Source organism: Saccopteryx leptura, chromosome 2, assembly GCF_036850995.1.
Source record: "Saccopteryx leptura isolate mSacLep1 chromosome 2, mSacLep1_pri_phased_curated, whole genome shotgun sequence".
Classification (NCBI taxonomy): domain Eukaryota; kingdom Metazoa; phylum Chordata; class Mammalia; order Chiroptera; family Emballonuridae; genus Saccopteryx; species Saccopteryx leptura.
Genome location: NC_089504.1, coordinates 94,633,207 through 94,656,229, shown reverse-complemented (window position 1 = coordinate 94,656,229; position 23,023 = coordinate 94,633,207). Strand labels below are relative to the sequence as shown.

General features: G+C 37.3%; 1 protein-coding gene across 4 annotated transcripts in view; it reads left to right on the top strand.

Annotated features, from left to right (window-relative positions):
* The first annotated feature begins 2,023 nt into the window (after positions 1-2,023).
* Positions 2,024-23,023, top strand: part of ERCC6L2 (ERCC excision repair 6 like 2) — a 130,823-nt gene continuing 109,823 nt past the window's right edge. For 3 of the 4 annotated variants that reach the window (XM_066368332.1, XM_066368331.1, XM_066368334.1), the window contains exons 1-3: positions 2,024-2,435; positions 7,273-7,697; positions 19,622-19,744. In XM_066368332.1, coding sequence (XP_066224429.1) covers positions 2,390-2,435; positions 7,273-7,697; positions 19,622-19,744 — 594 coding nt within the window. In that variant the 5' untranslated portion in view covers positions 2,024-2,389. Of the gene's footprint in view, positions 2,436-7,272; positions 7,698-19,621; positions 19,745-23,023 lie in introns of those variants that run through there. The other variant, XM_066368333.1, reaches the window with a different exon arrangement.

The window sequence follows — 23,023 nt, the reverse complement described above, 5'->3', positions numbered from 1 at the left end:
CCTGAGGCAGAGGCCACAGAGCCATGCCCAGCGCCCGGCCATCTTTGCTCCAATGGAGCCTTGGCTACGGGAGGGGAAGAGAGAGACAGAGAGGAAAGCGCGGCGGAGGGGTGGAGAAGCAAATGGGCGCTTCTCCTATGTGCCCTGGCCGGGAATCGAACCCGGGTCCTCCGCACGCTAGGTCGACGCTCTACCGCTGAGCCAACCGGCCAGGGCCACTACAATTTTCATCATCCTATTTATGTGAATTAGGATTTTCTACCCTCAACACAATTAAGAGAAAAAAGAGAGGAATTCTTCAATGTATTGATGACGAAATGAGAGTTTGCCTTTCAAATATATGCCCAAACATTGAAGAAAATGCTAGGACACATCAGGCTCATATTTCTCATAAACACAAGAATGAAAAAACTTAACACATTCACACTGGGACCTGCCAAAATTTACTAAATCTTACTAAGAATGTATCTATATATATAAAAAAATAATTTTGTCGTTTTTAAATTTTTTAACCCCTCTTTTTTTACAAATTCTAAAAAGCATAACAAAAAATGTAACATAAAAATGTTTTTTGTCAGAATAAATTTAATTTTGTCGTATTTATTTCATTTAATTACCATAAAAGCACGCTTGGACTTTATATATATTTTTCTTTAATATTTGACTTAATTACAATATTATAACATATTTCTCAGAAATTTGTATATAATGCACCTACAATTATTCGTAGGATTTTATATGTGCCCCAACTTCAAAAAGTTTGAGAACCACTGTCTAATCTTTGAAGCCCATGAATGTTACTTTACATGGCAAGGGACTTTGTTGGTGTGATTAAGGGTGCAGATCTTGAAATGGGAAAATGATCCTGGATTTTTTAGGTGGAGCCCTGAAAATCAAAGAATCCCAGCTGCAATCCGAAGTGAGATGCGATTACACCAGGAAGGATCATAAAGAAGCAACATCGCTGGCTTTGATGTCAGAGGAAGGGAGCCATGACCCAAATGGTCTGTACAGGTTCTAGAAGCTGGAGAAGGGCTTCATCTTTAAAGCCTCCAGAAAAGAAAGTAGTCCAGTGATACTGTGATTTTACCTTAATGAGAACTCTGTAGGACTTCTGACTTACAGAATTGTAAGGTAATAAATCTGTGGTCTCTACAAGATAATATATACTTGCCTGCTGTTTCTGCCAGCCACTAAGTTTGCAGTGACTTGTTAACAGCAGCCATGGGAAACTAATACAAGTCCATTCAGGCTAACCTAATTCAATAAAATATCGTATAGTATACAAAAACATTTGAACAAGTGAAGGAACCACTTTTGTATTAATCTATAAAGTCTGGAACTGTTAGATGTTTAATATCCATTTAACTCCTGAGTGGCATGCTGCTCTGAAGATGCTTACAAAAAACAGACTAGCAAAAGTTAAGTTCTGTTGCTTCATTTCAATATAATGTGTTATACAAACCACTGGTAACTTTAGATACCTACATGCACAATTTTTAAAAAAAATTTCATAGCTTTTTCCTTTGTCTCTATTTATGGCACGTGTTACTGCTTTTGTACTACCATTAAATATTTACGACCTACTGTGACTCGGCCCACAGGACTGCCGTAGCACTCCAGGAGGGAATTGCTCGTCTCCTAAAGGTCCTGGGTTTGCAGCTTGGAGGAAGAAACCAAACACCAAGTATAAACTAGATCGCGGCGGCGACAGCCTGTTGCCAAGCTGCCACCCTTCTCACCCACCCTTAAAGGACCACAACAGGCTCAGGGCCGCGAATTTCCTCCAGACTCCCATAGGAACCATATGGTCCAGCACCAAGTCAGCGAGCGCTCCCTACCCTCGCAACATTTCCAACTATCGCGGACTTTTTTGTTACGGTCCTCTCCCAGGGGAGAAAAGACAGTAAGCGGGTTGTTCTACCCCTGTTAAAAAAAAAAAAAAAAAAAAAAAGAGTTCTCGCGAGATCTAGGTGACAGGTCGGAAGCCCGATCTCGCGGGATTTTCCGAGTTAGGGTTGGAAGTGGTGGTGGGCGGTAGAGGAAGGCCAGCCCAAAGAGGGAGGGTGAGGGGGTAGACATGCACGTCGGCTGGCCTCCATTGGCCGTGGAGCCCGAGACGACTAGGTGAACGTCGCCCTGTCGGCCCTCCACACCTTCCTCCAGCTCTGTCGCTGCCTCGGATGCCACTCTCCTTCCTGTCTGGACCGCGCCAGGCTGCACCTGTGCTCCCTCTCGCCCCGTGGCGTCGGGACTAGGAGAGCGATGTACGCAGGGCGGCGGGAGGTGGTGCTGGCCGCGGTCCGCCCGCTGGCCTCCTCTTCGCCGCCCTCCGCCGCTGGTCGGGTGTTAAAAGCGATCAAGCTGCCAGGCCCCTCCCTCTGGCCAGATGGATCCCTCCGCCCCGAAGCCCCGCGGGAAAACCGCCGGCAAAGGTATAAGCTCTGAGCTCGCCTGTCTGCTCACACCTGTCTTTACTGCGCCGACTTGGACCGGTTCTGGCCATTTTCCTTAGGGTTGAGATTTTACCCTTTGGCTCCTCTGAGTGACAGCTGGAAGTTGTGAAGCGCTCCAGTTCTTTGCGATTCAATACTGAGAACCTGGCCTCTGGAGGCATACTGCACTTGGATCTATAATAGTAACTGGGTCTGAGTTACTTGGTGAACAACTTTGGGCAGTTTTCTCATCTGTAAAATTGAGATCCTTGCTGAGTTCTTGTGATTATTAAGTGAGGTAGTATATGCAAAGCACTTATGTGACTCAGCGTCTGGCCCATAGTAAGCGCTCAGTAAATGTTCGATATTTTTATTCTTTATCCTTGTATGCCCAGTACCTTGTGAATGATAGAGGTTTGTTGTTAAGTAGTCGAAGGAAGTTTGAGATATTTAGTTCAGTTTATAACACAAAGAGCTTAATATACGATGTATTGAGTCAGGGCCTTATATTCCACCTTTGAAGAGTCACCAAGAGGGTTTAAGAAGGATTTGGTTATCTGGCACAAGTCATCTGGGATGTCTTCTTGCCCCCTATTTAATGGCTTTTCTTATGGAGCAACAAAAGCTTGAGTATTTGTTCTGGTCCCAGCAATATGCTGATTGTTTATCTACATGCTTTTCTTTGATAATGATCGCGATCTCATTAAGTAGATAAAGAATTCAGACCTAAAGTTCAAAGAGGTTTATATAACAAGCCCAAACTCTGAAGGCCAAAAGTGATGACACTATAATCTAGATACCACAAATATCAATACCTAAAAGAAACCTGGCAGGTGAAATAAACGGACGAAACTGCAGAGTGGAGATTGCAGTGACTGGGATGCTCATGTCTCAGTTGAAAGGAGCAGGGTCTACTCAGTTCCCAGGAATTGTTCATTCATTTGTGAGCTGGTACAGCATGGTAGCTTCACATCAGGTAGCTTGGTTTATATCCAGGCTCTGTCACTTTCTAGCCATGTGACGATGGGTAAATTGGTTACGACTAATCTGTTCCACCATTTGTAAAATGGAACTGATAATGTTACTTACATGAAGTAATGAAAGGGTTGTTGTGAGGCTTAAATGAACTACTGCATCTAAAACTCATGCTGGCGCACATAAAGCCTTCAACTGTTAGCTGTATGTAAATATCTGTTAACTGTACGAGCATTTCAGCTTCAAACATTGTTCTACAATAGGTGCCCAGTGTATAGTGGTGAACTCACAGTAAGTCTTGCTCAAGGAAACTTGTGTTTAAGTTGAGAAGGTAAACAACATATTTAATATTTTCCTCTGAAAATGGAATAAAGCAAGATAAAGGAAGAGTGGCACGGAGTGCTATTTTAGATTGGGTGGTGGGAGAAGACACCTCTGAGTACATGCCGTTTAAGCAGGGACCTGAATGAAGTTAAAGAATCAGTCACTTTGGTGTATAGGGAGAGTGTTGGTAGAAGGCACAGAAAGCTCAGGGCCCTGAGGTAGGAGCGTGCTTGCCATGGTGAGGAATAGCCAGTAGACCAGTCTGGAATACAAGGGGGAGAGTGAGTAGGAAATGAAGTTAAAGAGGAAAGCAGGGACCAAATCTTAAGGATCCTTAAATTCACCCCACCCATTCCCCCCAACCCCATTCAATCCAACATGGAATACTCCCAATTTAAGGTTTGTTTGTTGTTTGTTTGTTTGTTTTCAAGTGAGAGGAGGGGAGAGAGTGAGACAGACTCCCACATGTACCCAGACCGGGATCCACCTGGCAACCCCCTTCTGGGGCTGATACTCAAATCAGTTGAGCTATCCTCAGTGCCTGAGGCTGACACTCGGACCAATTGAACCACTGCCTCCAAGAGGGGAAGAAAAAGAAGAGAGGGAGGGGAAGAGAAGCAGTTGGTTGCTTCTCATGTGTGCCCTGACTGGGGGTTGAAGGTGAGATGTCTGCTCGCCAGGCTGATGGTCTATGTGCTGAGCCAACCGACCAGGGCCAATCTAAACTATTTATTCTGGAGTTTAAATCCAGAGAGATCCTAGTCCTAGTTTAAACTTTTGTTGTTTTTTTTAAGAGAGAGAGACAGAAAGGTAGAGACATGTGAAGCATCAACTTGTAGTTGTGTCACATAGTTGTTCATTGATTGCTTCTCATACATGCCTTGATGGAAGGTGGGGGCTCAGGCTGAGCCAGTGACCCCTGGCTCAAGCCAGCGACTATGGGACAATGTCTGGGATCTCATGCTCAAGCCTGCTATCCCGTGCTGAAGCTGGTGAGCCTGCCCTCAAGCCAGCAACCTCAGGGTTTTGAACCTGGGACCTCAGCGTCTCAGGTTGATACTCTATCCATTGCGCTACCACTCGTCAGGTGCTAGCTCAGACTTAACTGAATCTATTTAGTTCTAGAAATTAGCTAAATTCAGGAATCAAATAGATTGTCATAAAGTTTGTGTGAAGCGCATAAGTCTTCTGACCATGCTATACCCTCCAGATGACATTTAGAACCTTTTCCCTTTTATTTTATTTCCTCAATACTTCTTTCTTATAGTACACTGGTCTCTTCTTCCAAAGCACTTATAACAATTTCATGTTTGTAAACTTTTTAGTATCTGTCTCTCTCAGTAAATATCAAGGATCTGTGAGATCAAGGATGTGTTTGCATTAATAAATCCAGCACACACATGTTTATTGAATGCCTACTGTGTGCTGGTCGTGAGGATAAAATTTTGAACAATACAGATTTTTTAAAGTTATTCTCTCATGGGAAAGACATAAAAACAAGTAAATATGATAAACATTGTGATATGTGCCATGGAGACAATAAAACAATGCGCTAGAGAATAATGGGATACTTTATCATAAGTACTTTAAATAAGATGATCAGAGACAAAAATCTCTGAGCAGATGATGTAAAAACAGCTGAGAAACAACCTACTTAGCCTGTCTGAATCAAGGGGAAAACTGTCAGATTGATCTGGATAAGTAAGTAGGGGCATATCATACAAGAGCTTATAGACTATAGTAAGGAGTTTGGACTTTATTCTTTGTGGAGTGGATGGTTATTGAAAGATTTGCTAATAATTTGTATTTTAAAATAATCAATATTGCTGCTATATGGAAATTTTATTTCAGGGGGTAAATAGTGGCAGCAGAGAGAATCGTTAGGAGCCTATAGCAGTAATTTAGGAGAAAGCCAAAGATGATATCCTTTGGGAAAGAAGTCAGCAAACTGTAGTCATAAGCCAAATCTGGCATACTTATTTTTGTAGATAAAGTTTTATTGGAACAGAGCCATGCCCATGTATTTATGTGTCATCTGGCTGCTTTTGTGCTGCAAGGACAAGAGACAGGATAACCTGCAAGATCTAAAACAACAAATAGTTAAAATCTGACTCTACAGAATAGTTTGCCACCAGTTTTTTCAGAGAGTTGTTTCATGAAGGAAAGTAATACATTTTTGAGGTAGAACAAGCAAGATATGGTTCTTAGATAGATTGGATGTAGGGAGTAATATAAAAAGAGGAATAGGCAAACTAAAGGTTTTCTACCTTGAAAAGTTGGTTACATGATGCCATTTTATGAGATTCAGAATGACCGGTTCTCAGCAAGATTTAATCACTATAATTTTTGACATTGGTTTTTTAAATTCTATACCCATTGTGTGGAATAGTATCTGGTTAATAATTGATGTCATCATAGATGTTGAATAATTAATTAATTATTTTTAGGTCTTTAAAAATTAGAACACATTTGCTGAGTAGGCAAACATCAACTTGTATTATTATTTATTTATTAATGTCTTTTCATATGAACAACTGTAAATCTACTTTTGCCCACTCTGTATAAAAAAACAATTTAGAAGCAGCAGTTTTGACAATAAGAAGCAGCTAGCCCTGGCCAGTTGGCTCAGCAGTAGAGTGTTGGCCCGGTGTGTGGAAATCCCAGGTTCAATTCCCTGCGAGGGCACACAGGAAAAGATCCCATCTGCTTTTCTACCCTTCCCCTTCTCCTTTCTCTCTATCTCTCTCTTCCCCTCCCGCAGCCAAGGCTCCATTGGAGCAAAGTTGGCCTGGGCACTGAGGATGGCTCCATAGCCTCTGCCTCAGGTGCTAGAAAGGCTCCAGTTGCAACGGAACAACATCCCAGATGGGCAGAGCATTGCCCCTTACTGGGCATGTGGGGTGGATCCTGGTCAGGCACATGTGGGAGTCTGTCTCGCCGCCTCCCCACTTCTCACTTCAGAAAAATACAAAAAAAAAAGGAAAGAAGCAGCAGCTGTCTCTAGCATAAGAAGATGGAATAACTATAAAAAGACAGAAGAATCATAAAAGCATTACTCTCCAGAGGATTTTAGCTTGGTCTTTACCAATTTCTATTCACAATTATTCTACCATATTATGAATAATATATATAATGTTAATGAGTCATTATGCATATTTAAATTAGTGGTTCTCAACCAATGGCTGTGCAGTACAATCAGCTTTTGAATTCAATAATAACAACCAAACAAAGTAATAAAACCTATATCCACTGAATCAGAGTCAACAGAGGTAGTATCTGAGCCTATATGGGGAGATTACGATACAACCAGGGTGAGAACCACTGGAAATGAATATTGAACCCTTTATTCTGCTTTTTGTAGGAGAACATCTGATGATATATTTTAGGAAAATTTCTGCATATGTTATATGTTTAATTCATCTTGTTTCAGTTATTTGGAAAGAGTATGTGAGGTATTTTTTTCTCAAGGCAGTGGATAAATGGGCTGGTACTTTATAAACAGTATTTGGAAACTTTATCTTCTTTTTTATTATTACAGACATATGGCACCCAGGAGAAAGATGTCTTGTCCCTTCTCTAGATAATGAAAAACTTTGTGAAGCAAGCATAAAATCTATCGTAGTGGATGAAAATGGAAAGTCATTTGCAGTCATCTTATATTCAGATTTTCAAGAAAGAAAAGTACCTCTTAAAAAACTTCAAGAAATAAAATCTATTAAAGATTGCTCCAGGAATTTCATATTTGATGATGAAGATTTAGAAAAACCTTATTTCCCAGACCGAAAATTTCCATCATGTGCTGTTGCTTTTCAGTTATCTGAAGATGGAGACTTTATTCCTTATACTATTAATAGGTATTTAAGAGACTATCAAAGGGAAGGAGCCCAGTTTCTTTATGGACACTTCATCCAAGGAAGAGGGTGTATTCTTGGCGATGATATGGGACTTGGAAAAACAGTACAGGTAACTATTTTACTTATTTTATAATTGAAATTCCATAAGGTCATTTTATTATATACATGAGTAGATACCACATGGAAATCTCTATTTTTACTCCTAATTCTTGTGATTGCGTGCGTGTGTGTGTGTGACCTGCCTGACAGTAAAGCCCTCAGAGTCAAGGACTGTGCCGTAGTTATTATTTTATCCTCACTACTTAATACTTATGAACTACATTATTCAAAATAATGTTATGGTATAATGGGGCTTGATTTTGTCTTTGGTAATACTAGTACTAAGATAGCAATTATATTTATAAAGTAGTTTAACAAGTAGTTTAACTTTCCTAGTAATGCTTTATGGAAGGAAAGCATTCTGACATTTGTTGAGCTATGTAGCATGGTTAATTGATTCTTGCAGGATTTTTGTGCATATTGTATCAGAAGTTTCTTAATCTGGGATTCCTGGGCCACTGGGAATTCTACTGGTGGACTTCAAAGAGGCTTCCTGTTTTCCTAAAATGTGTGCTGAAATTTGTACATGTACTATATACATTTCTACAGAGAGGATTTTTGTTCATTACCTAATGCCGAATAACACATTATTCCAAAATTTAGTATAAATATTTAAAAATGATACACGTTTATCATACTGTAGTTGCTGTGAGTCAGAAATGTAGGTACAGTTTATCTAGGTCCTCTGGCTCTGTCTCTGACAATGCTGCAGTCCTCCTTTGGAGTAGGGAGCATCCACTTCCTGGCTCATGTGGTGTTGGGCAGGATTTAGTTCCTTGTGGGTTGTTACACTGTTGTACCTGGCCACATGGGCCTCTGCTTGGAGCTTTTTTGACAACCTGGTAGCCGCATACCCACCAGGGAGAGCAAATGAAGGTGCAAGAGAGAGCACTAATAAGACAGAAGTCATGGGCATTTGTAACCTAATCACAGAAGAGACAGCTTCTCACTTTTGCCATATTCAGTACTTTAGAAGCAAGTTGCTAGGTTCATCCATACTCAAAAGGAGCAGATTAAGTGGGATTATGAATACCGAGAGGTGGGGATTATTGGGAGCCCTCTCAGAAATTGTCTGCCACAGAATCCTTTGCTTTCATTAGATTTTCAAGGATGTTTAATATTCAGAGAGTATAGAGTTCTGAATCTAGACTTTATACTAAATAATCACTCTGGATTTGAAGGAGTGTTTGTCTAGTCAGGCATCCCCAAACTATGGCCCGCGGGCTGCATGAGGCCCCCTGAGGCCATTTATCCGGCCCCCCGCCGCACTTCCGGAAGGGGCACCTCTTTCATTGGTGGTCAGTGAGAGGAGCACTGTATGTGGCGGCCCTCCAACGGTCTGAGGGACAGTGAACTGGCCCTCTGTGTAAAAAGTTTGGGGACCCCTGGTTGTGATTAACTTCTTTTGTGTTTCCTTCCTTATAAATGAATTTAAGCTATTTTATTCTTAGTTATACCGCTTTTGTTAGAACTCAAAGGTAAGTGAAAAACTAATTTAACATTTAAAAATAGCCAAATAATGCAATGATGTATAAAGCTCTGGTATAAAAAGTTAGGGTAAGATTAAGTCCTTCAATAATCATAGGGTAGTACCATGAGCCATATGCTCTGTTCCTTTAAATCTAGGCAATGTACATGGTTCTAGGCTTGTGTATTAAAGGTGCTAAATGTGGAATAAATGAATTCACTTTCTCAGGAGATTATGGCAAGAATATAGAAAGGAGCCTACATATCTTTGTGACCAAAATATATAGAAGAATACTAGAGGAAAATAAATAATAAAGCTCTTTTGTAACTCTTTACATATACTTTTACAGTTTTTGTCCATTCTAGAATGTTCTTTCCCACACTTCTTTGACTAGCCAATGCCTGTTCACCTCCAAAGTCAGAAACATGAGGGTGCTACAAAAAGTGACCTGCAGTTTGGGAAACACTGCCCTGAAACCACTGAATACAATTCAGATTCTTACGCATGCTTTAGGCTCAAATTTAGCTCTCATCTCTGAAACCCATGTTACAAATGAATTTTCTTTATTTAATGTTTCATAGAATTCTTTTTAAAGTGATATTAGTGCATAATTTTGTATTATCTGAAACACTGAAATAATTGGAAGGCTTTGAGTTGTGTTATGTGCTGTGAAAGTCTTTGAGGGCTCATCTCCTTAAGGTTAGGACAGTGGTTCTCAACCTGTGGGTCGCGATCCCTGCGGGGGTCGAACGACCAAAACACTTTAGGCGACCCCTGTGTTTTGGTCCTTCGACCCCCGTGGGGGTCGCGACCCACAGGTTGAGAACCGCTGGGTTAGGAAGTAGTTTTTGTACTACTTTTGAAACTTAGCTAGATTTGCTGATCCTTGGGGACCTAGTTCTCTGGCATTTGCAACTCGGAGAATAATTTCTACATGAATAGGCAGCTTGGGAGACCCATATAAGAGAACTTCTATCAATATAATGACTAAACCAGTTGAAGAACTGTGAACAACACAGTTAATGAGTTTACTAGAATTTCAAACTGCAATAGAATTATGTCTGTAAAAATAAACCATTGACATTTATTGCTTTAACTATAGTATTCTTTTATTCTTCATTTTTTTTCCTTTTTTTTTCCTGATATCATCCCTTAACTTTCTCCCTTCTAACATTCTAACTTGGCCATAATATAAAATTGAGCTCTTAAAAAACAATAAATAAATAAATAAATAAATAAAAGCTTGCTTTAAATACCAAATAAATCTTATTTCCCTCATTTCACATTTAAAAGTAGGCAAATGTAATATTTTACATTCTTCAAGGATGGGGATTTAAAAATGGCTATTTGATCTAGTGACATGGAAATCATTGGTATCTTGCACAAAAGCCATTTTGCTGGAATTTGGGAGGCACAAACTAGAATGAAGTCGGTGAAGATATGGACAAAGGAAATATCCTTGCCTCTTTAAGTAATGCGGCTTCGAAAGGGAACAAAAGTGACCTAGTAGCTGAAGGAGGATCCGATTTTGAGGGAGTTTCTTTTTGTTTATTTGTATCATTTAGATATAGGAGAAACTGGTGTGTTTTTAAATGAATTGGAAGAATCTGAGAGGGAGCATGGTACAACATGCATAAGTGTCTGCATAATAATATAATTCATATATGCATGTCCATGAACACACATACACAAAAGGTAAAAAGTGGAATTATTACTAGCTTACAAACTGATTTCTCCCCAACATTATGAAACTTTTCAAACATAATGAAGAGTGGGAAGAATTATACAATGAATACCCACCACTTAGATTCTATTAATTTCCTGTTTCATTATACATGGATTTATCATATATCTGTCCATCAAGCTATTTTTGTTGCATTTTAAAGTAACATATTAGTATATTCTATCCCCAAATATGTAGTTGAGCATGCATGTCATAAGCTAGAGTTCAATATTTATTAATACTTTTTCACTTTGAAATAAAATTTACAATGAAATGTACAAATCTTAAGTATAGTCACTATTCCATGAGTTTTGACAGATATACATCTCTGTATAAGCCAAATAAACCCTCTCAAGTTCTAGAATATTATCATCACCTCAGAAAATATCTTAATTTCATTTCTAGTCCTGGCACTAGCCCAAAGAGGTGATTATTGTTCTGCTTTCTTATGTCATAAATTAGTTTTGTCTGTTCTGTATTCTAGTGTATAGATGCTTCCTTTTGTTTATTCATCCTCCTGCTGATGGACTCTTTCCAGTTTGTAGGTATTATGAATAAAACTGTTTACAACTTTCTTGAACAATCTCTTGTGTTTTCATTTCTTTTGGTTAAATACTAAGCAATGGAATTACTTGTCATACAGTTGATGCATGTTTAGTTTGATAAGAAATTGCCAAACCTTTTTTAGATTGGTGGTACCATTTTACATTCCTGCCAACATTGTGGGGCAATTATGGTTGTTTCATATCCTCATAAAATTTGGTTTTGTCAATCTTATTAATTTTAGCAGTTTTCTTAGGTATGTGTGTGTTGTGTTGTTTATATATTTTATTCAGATGTAATTGACATAAACTGCATAATTTTAAACTATACAGTTTAATAAGTTTTACTTTTATATCCACTCAAATGATCACTATAATACCACACTTAAGATAATGAACATACTTATCACCCTAAAAGTTTCCTCATGTTGATCTGTGGCTATGATAAATTCAACACCAATGATTTATCACCTACTATTTTTGCTTTTAGTCTTTTTTTTTTTTTTAGTAGCCAATTCAAGCAGAATACTTTATAGAGATATTTGGATATATATTTCTTTTGGATAGAAATTATTTAACAGGGTAGTATCCTTTTGGTCAATTCAGGAGAGATAAGATAATGGGGCCATGGAAGGAGTTGTGAGAGGAACTCACCATTGTTCAACATTTTCTCCGTAACAAACTGTCCTCGAGGCCCCTCAGCATCTGAGGGCAAAAGGGCCGAGTGCCCAAGGGTCTCTGCTCCTTCTTCCAGGCTTTTGGTGACTTTATGTCCAGCCTTGCCAGGTCTCACCCACCTGCGGTAGTAGGCATTCTCGAGGATCTTGTACCCTCTTTGCTCACTCAGGTTCTTGTCATGGATTCTAGACAGGACCATGACACCAATTTTCGGGACTCCATATGCAGTGTTAGGTCAGACCTCCTTCTGGTACACTCCATTTCTGGGTTGAAGTTTTTAAGAACTCTGGGACTCACATTGCTAGACACAGTCACCATTCTGCCTTGGAGTTTCATGAGAGGCTGGATCTCTGTGCAGAAGTCTCAGGTGCCAAAAAAGTTTGTTTTCATTGTCACTTCTTGAAGGCGATGCCTTTGTTGTTGCCAGCACATCGGTCCAGGAGTCATGCAGGGTGCTGATACTCTGCAGGCCCTGATGTCTAGCGGGTGGAAGCGCTGGCTCAGGCCCTCGCCTGCAGCTGCTGCATGGCTGCACGGCTACCAGGCCCGCGCAGCTTCCTGTACTGTGAGCACCGGACTATTCCATATGTACAAGATCTATTTTACATATTTATTTCCCCATCTGCTATGTGAAGAACATGATATTAGTACTTTGAGGAGCAGAGATAGAAATTTGTAAAATATAAAGGTTTTCTTTGAATCTTTTTTTATATTATTAGATATTGTACAATCTAAGATACTGTCTCTGAAGGAAATTTTTTAAAAAATGTATGTATAGTAAGCCTCATTCCTGAGAGGAATGGTGGGATTGCTGATAATTATAGCTTTTTTAGGTTATTATCGTTACCATATTTTTGATAATATGATCTTAGATTGAAAAGCTATACTAAAATCTAAAAGTTCTTTAGACCATAAGTCACATTGTTCATTCGGGAATATAGTAATAAAGAAAAAGTAATGTTGACTATATTATCATTCATGACTAAATTGCCATAAAATCCAATGTGAGAGACTAACCCTCCAGAGCCACAAACCCTTTGAAGAAGAAACAAAAATGTCCTCATATTTTAAAGATAAATTGCTTTTCTTTTTTGGCATGTAGTTAGGATTTCAGGAATAGAAGCTTGTAAAGATAAGTGGGCTAGGCTCCTTTCAAAACAGTACTTTTTAAAAAATTCTTTTTAAGCAAGCAAAATCATCATATTTTTTGAAGTTTGATTCAGCATACTCTCACCTTTCTATCTCCCAAGTAAGGAATGTAGGCTTCTTTTTTTTTTTTTTTTTTTTTTATCCTATAAGAAACAGACAATTTCTGTTATACCTTCTCCTGGTCAAAGAAGCTTTGTTGCATTATTTCCCAGCATCTGACTCATGAGCAGTCTGTATGTGAGGAAAATGGCCTATACAAATGTTTGCTTGACATTTAGAAAGGAATGCCTGTGAAAAACAGAAAGCTGCTGAAATGAAGTTTTTGGACTTTTACTATTTGGTATGTGTCTGTTTTAAATGCTTATTTTTGTTCTTTTCATCTTTATCTAAACATAACTTTACAACTATTTCATATTTTAAAATGTTCCTTTTTTTCTATATTATTTTTGTAAATCTTCATTGTAACTATACTTCAGTTTGGATTGACCTCTACTATGCTAATATAGCATGGTAGAGATGGCGTTGCCTTCTCAGAGCTGGGGCTAGATGACACAGAGTATACATTTCCCAGTTTCCTTTGCATGTCTTGGGCTTGTGATAAATTTGATCAATAGACATGAGGGTGAAAGTGCTGAGTGCCAATTAGAATCCTGGTCCACATGTGTTATTCTTTCCATTTTCCCTTTCTCTATCTGCCTTTTAGATGTTGACACATTACTGCTAGCATTACCTTCATATAAAGAGCTACATTTCTCAGTGGTTTTAGTTAGCCTGTCCACTTAGTGTATATTCTCAACTAAAGTTAAGTTGATTTTTTTTTAACCTTCTTTTTTGGAGGGTGGTGGGTAGATGAGTAATCTTAGGAGGTAGTATAGGTTATTTAAATGAGATGCAGAGGTTTTTCTTTAAAATTATTAGTGGATTTAGTGAGTTAAGTTATAGCTAATCTATAATTAGAACTTAGAAATTTAGCCTCCTTCTATGAACTTCTTACAAGGATGAGTTTCTTAAATAAGCAAAATGGACATTTCACATATCTTTGTTTCATGAAATTTGACATAGAATTAAGATTGTATATCATCTTAAATGAACAGACTGAATTATGAGTTATAATTAGGAATATAATTTTCCTATAATAAAACAATCCACAGATGAGTTAAGAGCAAAGCAAAAGATCAAGTTTTATATTACCGCATTAGAATGTCATATTGAGCCCTGGCCGGTTGGCTCAGCGGTAGAGCGTCGGCCTGGCGTGCAGGAGACCCAGGTTCGATTCCCGGCCAGGGCACACAGGAGAAACACCCATCTGCTTCTCCACCCCTCCCCCTCTCCTTCCTCTCTGTCTCTCTCTTCCCCTCCTGCAGCAAGGCTCCATTGGAGCAAAGATGGCCCGGGCGCTGGGGATGGCTCTGTGGCCTCTGCCTCAGGCGCTAGAATGGTTCTGGACGCAACAGAGCGACGCCCCAGAGGGGCAAAGCATCGCCCCCTGGTGGGCATGCTGGGTGGATCCCGGTCGGGCGCATGTGGGAATCTGTCTGACTGCCTCCCTGTTTCCAGCTTCGGAAAAATGAAAAAAAATTAAAAAAAAAAATTAAAAAAAAAAAAAAGAATGTCATATTGGATCTAATAGGTATCTTCTCAGTAGCCTTTGAGGACCAGTAGCCTATAATTCAAAAGAATATATATATTAATGTGTGCATGTAGTGTTGTGTTTGTATGTCTTTAATTATAGTATGATTAAAAATGGTAAAATACATAGATCTTAAGTATATAGTTCAATGAGTTTTGACATATGTATGTATGTGTGTATATATATATATATATATATATAGAAACAGAAAGAGAAGGAGTCTATATAGAGTATAATCAAGATATATAACATTTTCCTTACCCTAGAAATTTTCCTCATTTTTTTTTTAGTCAATACCCCAGTCACCTACATTTTTAATTATAAATTTTCTTTAATTCTTTCAGTATTAAATTATATTCCTAGAAGTGGTCAGAACTTGAAATGTTATGAATATTTACATTGTCTAGGAATTTGGTAAATTTGAAACATAGATTACATATTTTTGAATACAAAGCATAAATAACATTAAACTTAACTAAAATAATTATAAAGTGGAAATTGTGAGCAGGCATCAAAGCTCTTTTATGAGGTTATATTAAAAATATTTAAATTGTCCAATGTTTAAACTCAGTTATTTGTGGAATATTTTTTCTGCCTCCTTAAATCTGGGCTCTTCTAGTGCATTATCCATTTTGCTTATATCAGTTGTTCAGTGAATTTTTTAATAACTCCGTTTTCTGTTCATTAGTTGTTTTTTCCCTCAACCATGCTTTCTCAACTCATCTCCTTTCCAATCCCCCACCCCTGGCTCCCTCTCCAAGTCAGTGAATTTCTGCTAGAAGATAAAAGTAAGCCTTTCATCTAACCCTTTTCAATACCCAGCACAGCACCTGATGTGTAGTCGGTAATAAATATATTCTTATTAAATGCACTTATAAATTTTAAGTTGAATTGGGTAATTGTGTGTCTTTATGGTTACAGCTTTTATTTAATGATCCCTATATGCCTGGCTCTATGATAGAGATTTCCCATCAAACATACATGTTAATGAGATGTTACTGTCCTCATTTTATTGATGAAAAAATAGAAATTTGTAGAGTTCATGTGAATTGCCCTAGGTCAGGTATAAAGCTGGTTAATCAAACTCTGTAACTCTTGCATTGCATGGCCTTACATAATGTGGCTTAGGAATGCAGTTTTTTTAGAAAATTTTAGGACTAAGTTCAAGTTTTACCATTCTTGTATATCATTATTTTATAATTTTAGATAACAATTTGCTGAAAATCTACTTTATTGTGATATACAAAATTATATACAGGGACTAAAGTCTTCTGACCTAAGTGGAATGATGCTCACAAAAATAGCTTTTATTTATTCAATCATTAATATGTACTAGTTTGACATTTTACATATAATTTTTACTATTTTTAAGAACTGAAATAATATTAATAATACCAAAATATAAATGTTCTCATAAAAATGCAAGCTATAATTTTTTCATTGAAGTGAAATTCACACAACATAAATTAACCATTTTAAAGTATACAGTTCAGTGATCTTTAATGCATTCATAATGTTGTTCAGCCTTATTTCTGTCTGGTTTCAAAATGTTTTCATAGCATAGAAGAACACCCAGTATCCATTAAGTAATCCTCTTCATTTCCCCCTCCCACTATCCCTGGCAACCACCAATTGGCTTTCTGCCTCCATGGATTTTCCTTTTTGTGAATATGTCATATAAAAGGAGTCATACAATTTTGGCCTTTTGTATCGGGCTTCTTTTCACTTACTGTAATGTTTTCAAGGTTCATCCAAGTTGTAGCATATTTCAGTACTTCATTCCCTTTATAAGTGAATAATGTTCCATTACATATAGTAAGTACTACAATTTGTTTAACCATGAATCCTTGGGTGGACATCTGGGTTATTCCACCTTTTCGCTGTTATGAATAATGCTGCTATGAACATTTACATACACGTTTCTGTGCGGACGTAAGCTTTCATTTCTCTTGTATATGTATTTAAGTATGGAATTATTGGGTCATATGGTAATTCTGTGTTTAACTTTTAGAGGAACTGATATTCCATTTTCCACAGTGGTTACACTGTTTACATACCCACCAGCAATGTCTGAGGTGTTTTGTTTCTCTGCATCCTTGCCATCATTTGTTATTTTCTGTTTTCTTCATTATAGCCATTCTAATGCATGTGAAGTGGTGTCTCATTATAGCTTTGATTTACATTTTCATAATAATCAATGATATTGAACAACTTTTCATGATATTGAACAACTTTTTGTGTGTTCTTTGGCCATTTGTATATCAGATGTTCATTAGGTCAAATTTGCTAACCATGTTATTTGAATAGTCTGTAACTTTACTGATTATTTTGAGTTATTTCTTTTTTTATATTTTTTTTAATTTTTTTTTTTTGTATTTTTCTGAAGCTGGAAAAGGGGAGAGACAGTCAGACAGACTCCCGCATGCGCCCCACCGGGACCCACCCGGCACGCCCACCAGGGGGCGACGCTCTGCCCACCAGGGAGCGATGCTCTGCCCCTCCGGGGCGTTGCTCTGTTGCGACCAGAGCCACTCTAGCGCCTGGGACAGAGGCCAAGGAGCCATCCACAGCGCCCCAGCCATCTTTGTTCCAATAGAGCCTCAGCTGCGGCTGCGGGAGGGGAAGAGAGAGACAGAGAGGAAGGAGAGGGGGAGGGGTGGAGAAGCAGATGGGCGCTTCTCCTGTGTGCCCCAGCCAGGAATCGTACGCGGGACTTCTGCACGCCAGGCCGACGCTCTACCACTGAGCCAACTGTCCAGGGCCTTGAGTTATTTCAAAAGCTACCATCGTGCTTGTGGATTCATCTACTTTTCTTGTATTCTTCTTCTAGTGATCACACTAGAAATTACAACAGATATTCTTGATTTGTCAAACTCTAATGTAAATTATTACTTTTATATCCTCCTGGATAGCCTAAGGACCTCTGAATATTATAACTACACTTGTGCTCTTTCTAACTCACATACATTTTTTGGCATATCTTTTAATTATTCTGTTATTTAATCCCAACCAAATATTTTATTAATTGTTTCATAATGCCAATATACATTTATATTTTGTATATATGTATTCTTTTTGTTGCTCTTGATTTTCCTTGTATCACTGAGTGTCTACATACGATCATTTTCTTTGTGCCTGAAAACATCCTTTAGTTATTTTCTTTAGTATGGCTTTTTTGGTGATAAATTGTCTGTTTTTGTTTGTCTGAAAATATCTTTAGCTTCATTCTTGAATGATAATTTCACTGGTTATAAAACTAGATTGCTTTTATTTTCTTCATATTTTGAAAGTATTCTATTGTATAAAGTCTTCCACTGTTTTTGCTTCAGTCAGTTATTTGTTGAATTGTTGCTTTTTTATAGGTCATCTGTTGTTTTTACCTCTGGCTGCTTTTAATATTTATTTTAAATCTCTTAAGTTTTGAGCAGTTATTGTATGAAGCATCTGCTTGCAGATTTTTATATTTTTTGGCTTGATGTTCTTAGTGGATCTGGACTATATGGCTTGAATTATTTTTAGTCAGTTTTTTGAGATTTTTGGCCTTTATTATTTTAAATACTCCTCCTGCACTATTCTTATCTTCTGTCAATTGGGATTCAGATTATAGATATCCACACTCATGCTAAAAATATTATTTCCCTCTAGCTTTGCTAACTTTCTAACTTTTTTAGGTATTAATATTTATATAATTTATTTTTTTAAAGTAAATATCAATTCACCCTGCCCCGTGCATATTTCATACTTTTGTCCTTGAATCTTTAAAACAACCCTGCCAATATTATTTTTGCTATTTTTACAGTTATTTAAAGAGGTTAAGTAACTGGCCCAAATTCACATAGCTTCCAAACAACTGTAGTCCAATTGATTGACTATTTCTTGCTCTTCATTACCTGAGTTGTTGTTTTTTATTTTATTTTATTTTTTTTTACAGAGATAAGAGTCAGAGAGAGAGAGAGAGGGAAGGATAGACAGGGACAGACAGACAGGAACAGAGAGATGAGAAGCATCAATCATTAGTTTTTGTTGTGCATTATGACACCTTAGTTGTTCATTGATTGCTTTCTCATATGTGTCTTGACCGCGGGCCTTCTGCAGATCGAGTAACCCTTGCTCGAGCCAGAGACCTTGGGTCCAAGCTGGTGAGCTTTTGCTCAAACCAGATGAGCCCACACTCAAGCTGGCGACCTCAAGGTCTTGAACCTGGGTCCTTGGCATCTCAGTCCAACACTCGATCCACTGTGCCACCGCCTGGTCAGGCCCTGGGATTATATATTTTTTTCTACGTCTGTCTTTCTCACTTGATTTTTGGAATGATGTATATATTGATGAATTATCTTAGTTTATCTTAAAATAACATATAATCATTCCACCTATATTTATTGGATAAATAAGTGCGCTGATTTATGAGCTAATTATTCCCCCTTAAGGAATTTATTTTTTACAAGGAAAAAAGAATATACAGTTTATTCTAATAGAGAATATGAACCATTAGTTTCCATGTATCAAAACAAAGAAACAAGATAATGTCTCAACTGATTAAATCAAGAAGTAATTCACTGAGTAGGTAGAACTTATCATGGAGGAGATGGCAATATGAGAATTTTTTACTCTATTCAAGAATAAACATGTATATTATACATTTTTAATACAAATAAATAAAACCAATACTAGTTAATGAATCATGTAAGCAGTAAAATATTGTCCAGTATGATATACACATTGATTGAAAAGTTTTTTTTTCCAGGTTATTTCATTTTTGGCTGCAGTTTTGCAAAAAAAGGGAACTCGTGAAGATATTGAAAATAACATGCCAGAGTTTTTACTAAGAAGTCTGAAAAAGGAACCCTCTTTGTCCATAGCAAAAAAGGTAAGATATCTAGGAGTATACAACTCAGGAAATTGGTATTGCAAAAATATATAAAAGAATTTAAACATCACACATTATAGTATAAATTTGAAACATAAGAATTTTGAACCATTATTAAAATATTTATTTTAGGAACCTAATTTTTGAAGGATTGCCAATTTTATCCTCAAGTTAAATATGATTGACTCTCAGAATGGAAAAATATAATTTCAGCTTGAACTTGTTTCAGGGTTTCAATCCTTTGCTTGGCTAGATTTATATGATTTAGTTTAATTAATTTGTTAAGTATTCTTGAAAGTACATATAAAGTTAGTTGAAGTTCATTATACTGTTTTTATTTATGTGAAAATGAAAAGGAGACAGTTGTAGATATAGCTAGCAAAGGTACGTCATTGATATTTAAAGTTGCTTAGAAGACCACATCCCCAAAATACAAAACAAATTCTTCTTATATAAGGAACACTGAGGTTGGAATCAGAATGTCTAAGATCTAGGCTTGTCTCTGTCTCTCTGCCCATGGGACTATGAATACTATTTATGCCCACATGCCAGCTTTCTCCTTTGTAAGTGTATGTTTCTAAATATCTTACACATGATTTAAAAAAAAAAAGATATTTCTGGCCCTGACCGGTTGAGTCAGTGGTATAGTGTCAGCCTGGTTTGTGGATGTCCCAGATTCGATTCCTGGTCCAGGCATACAGGAGAAGCAACTATTTGCTTCTCCCCCATCCCCCCTTCTCTCTCTCTTTCTCTCTCTCTCTCTCTAACCCTCCTACAGTGATGGCTCAGTTGATTCAAATGCTACAATCTGGGGGCTGCGGTTGGCTCCATGGAGCCTCTGCCTCAGGTGCTAAAAATAGCTTATTTGAAAGCATGGCCCCAGATGGACAGAGCATTGGCCCCAGACTGGAGTTGTTGAGTGCATTCCGGTCGGGGGCACATTCAGGAGTCTGTTTCTCTATCTCCCTTCCTTTCACTTTTTAAAGGAAGAAAAAAATGATTTCTAACAAAATAATGAAATGCAAAAAGAGTATACTATATCTATGTGTCAATACTTTTATATTGCTCAGCATGGAGGAAACTAGATAGAAATGAAGAAAGTGATTTTATGAAGTCTGTATTAGATTATGGTAATGAATCACTTTTCACACATTTTAAAAGAGTCTCTCATATATAAAACTGTTGAGAAGTCCCAGTTTACTCTTGTGCATCATTAGGGGATTTTCAGTGCAAAATTTTGAGAAGTATTGGCTTAAAGTATTATCATTATTATTACTTTAAATTCTCTTTATTCTATTTAACAGCATAAATGGATCCTAAGTGTCAAATTAAATTTGATCCTAAGGGACACTATGATTCTGAATATGTTTTAAATCTCCAAGAGTTCAAGTACTGCTTTTAGTCCTGGACTCAGTAGTTCTTTGCTTCTAAATGTCATTGCAGAGCTTGCATTAGCAGACAGAATGGAGAGAAAAAATGGGAAAGTAAGAATTTAAATATTTTTAAATATTTTGGAAAGAACAAAATGGGAGAAGAGAAAAGTAAAGTAAGATATTTATTTGATGGTGTGATGAAATATGCTAGTAACCACCTTAAGTGACACTGATGGTTGCCTCTCTCCCTTTTTTCCTTTCTTCCTGTCCTTCCTTCCTTCCTTCCTTCCTTCCTTCCTTCCTTCCTTCCTTCCTTCCTTCCTTCCTTCCCTCCCTCCCTCCCTCCCTCCTTCCTTCTCTCCCTCCTTTCTTACCTCCCTTCTTCCTTCTTTCCTCCCTTTCTCTCTCTCTCTCTATATATATATATATATGTAAATTTCTCACTGTAATATGCATTTCTACTTTTCTACCTCCTTCAGTTAAATTCTTAATTCATTTACTGTATTTTCAATCTTTTTTTTATATTCTAATAAATTCCATCAAGGCTATAAATGTTCCTTTGAATAGTTACTTTGACTGCATTCGTCATTTTAATGTGTAGTCTTTTCATTATTCTTTCCTAAATTATCTCTGACTTTAGTTTTTTTTTTATTACCCAAGTACTATTAAAAAGGAAGTTTTAAAAATTTCTAGTGACTACATATTATTGGGTGGGGGAGTGCTGGGAGGGCTTGGCCTATGTTGTTGATTGCTTGTTTTGTTGCATCAGATGAGGATCCAATGCTGAACTGAATATTTTCCTTTGGAAAGGACATTTTCACTTTGTCTGAAAGTGTTTAGGACTTTTTCTTTATTTGTGAAGTTCAGAACTTTCCTCAGCCCCAATGTTCACTGTAGAATTCTCCTAAGAAAGTTCTCCTGCTTTAGATAACTATTTGCAGTACTTTGTATAAAGGAAGTGGAGTACTGATGTCTAAAACTAGCTACTCTAAGGAGATGACTGGCGTAATTGTTCCATCTTTGATACATTACTCTGCATTTCCTTTCATTGTTTTCTTAGATTCTTTTTTCCAATAGTTTACTGCTAGTTTATAGAAACATGGCTGATTTTTTATATGGATTTTGTATCCTGCAACTGTACTGATTTATTAGTTCTTACAGATTTTAGTGGAGTCTCTAGAATTTTGTATATATAATATTATATCACCTATTACCAGAGACCATTTTACTTATTCCTTTTAGATTTGGATGCCTTAATTTCTTTTTCTTACTGAATTGTCCCGGATAGGAGTTCCAGTACTATGTTGAATAATAGTGGTGAAAGTGGTCATCTTTGTCTTGATACTGCTCTTAGAGGAAAAATTTACAGCTTTTCACTATTATGTGTGATGTTAGCTGTGTGTTTGTCCTTTTTTATACTGAGGAACATTTCTTCTACACCCTTTTTGTTGAGAGTTTTTTTTTATCATCAAGGGATGGTGAATTTTATCAGATGCTTTTTTTTTTAGATTTTTATTTATTCATTTTTATTAGAGAAATAGGGGGGAGGAGAGAGAGAGAGAGAGAAAGGAAAGAGATAGAACAGGGGGAGGAGCAGGAAGCATCAACTCCCATATGTGCCTTGACCAGGCAAGCCCAGGGTTTTGAACCAGTGACCTCAGCATTCCAGGTTGACGTTTTATCCACTGTGCCACCACAGGTCAGGCCCAGATGCTTTTTCTTTTCTTTTTTCTTTTCTTTCTTTTTTTTTTTTTTTTTGCATCATTATGTTCTTTTTTGCGTCTATTGAGATGATCATAAACTTTTATTCTCCATTTTGTTACTGTGATGTATTACATTTATTGATTTACATATAAAATTATCCTGTATCCCAGAAATAAATTCTATGTGTTCATGGTATGTGATC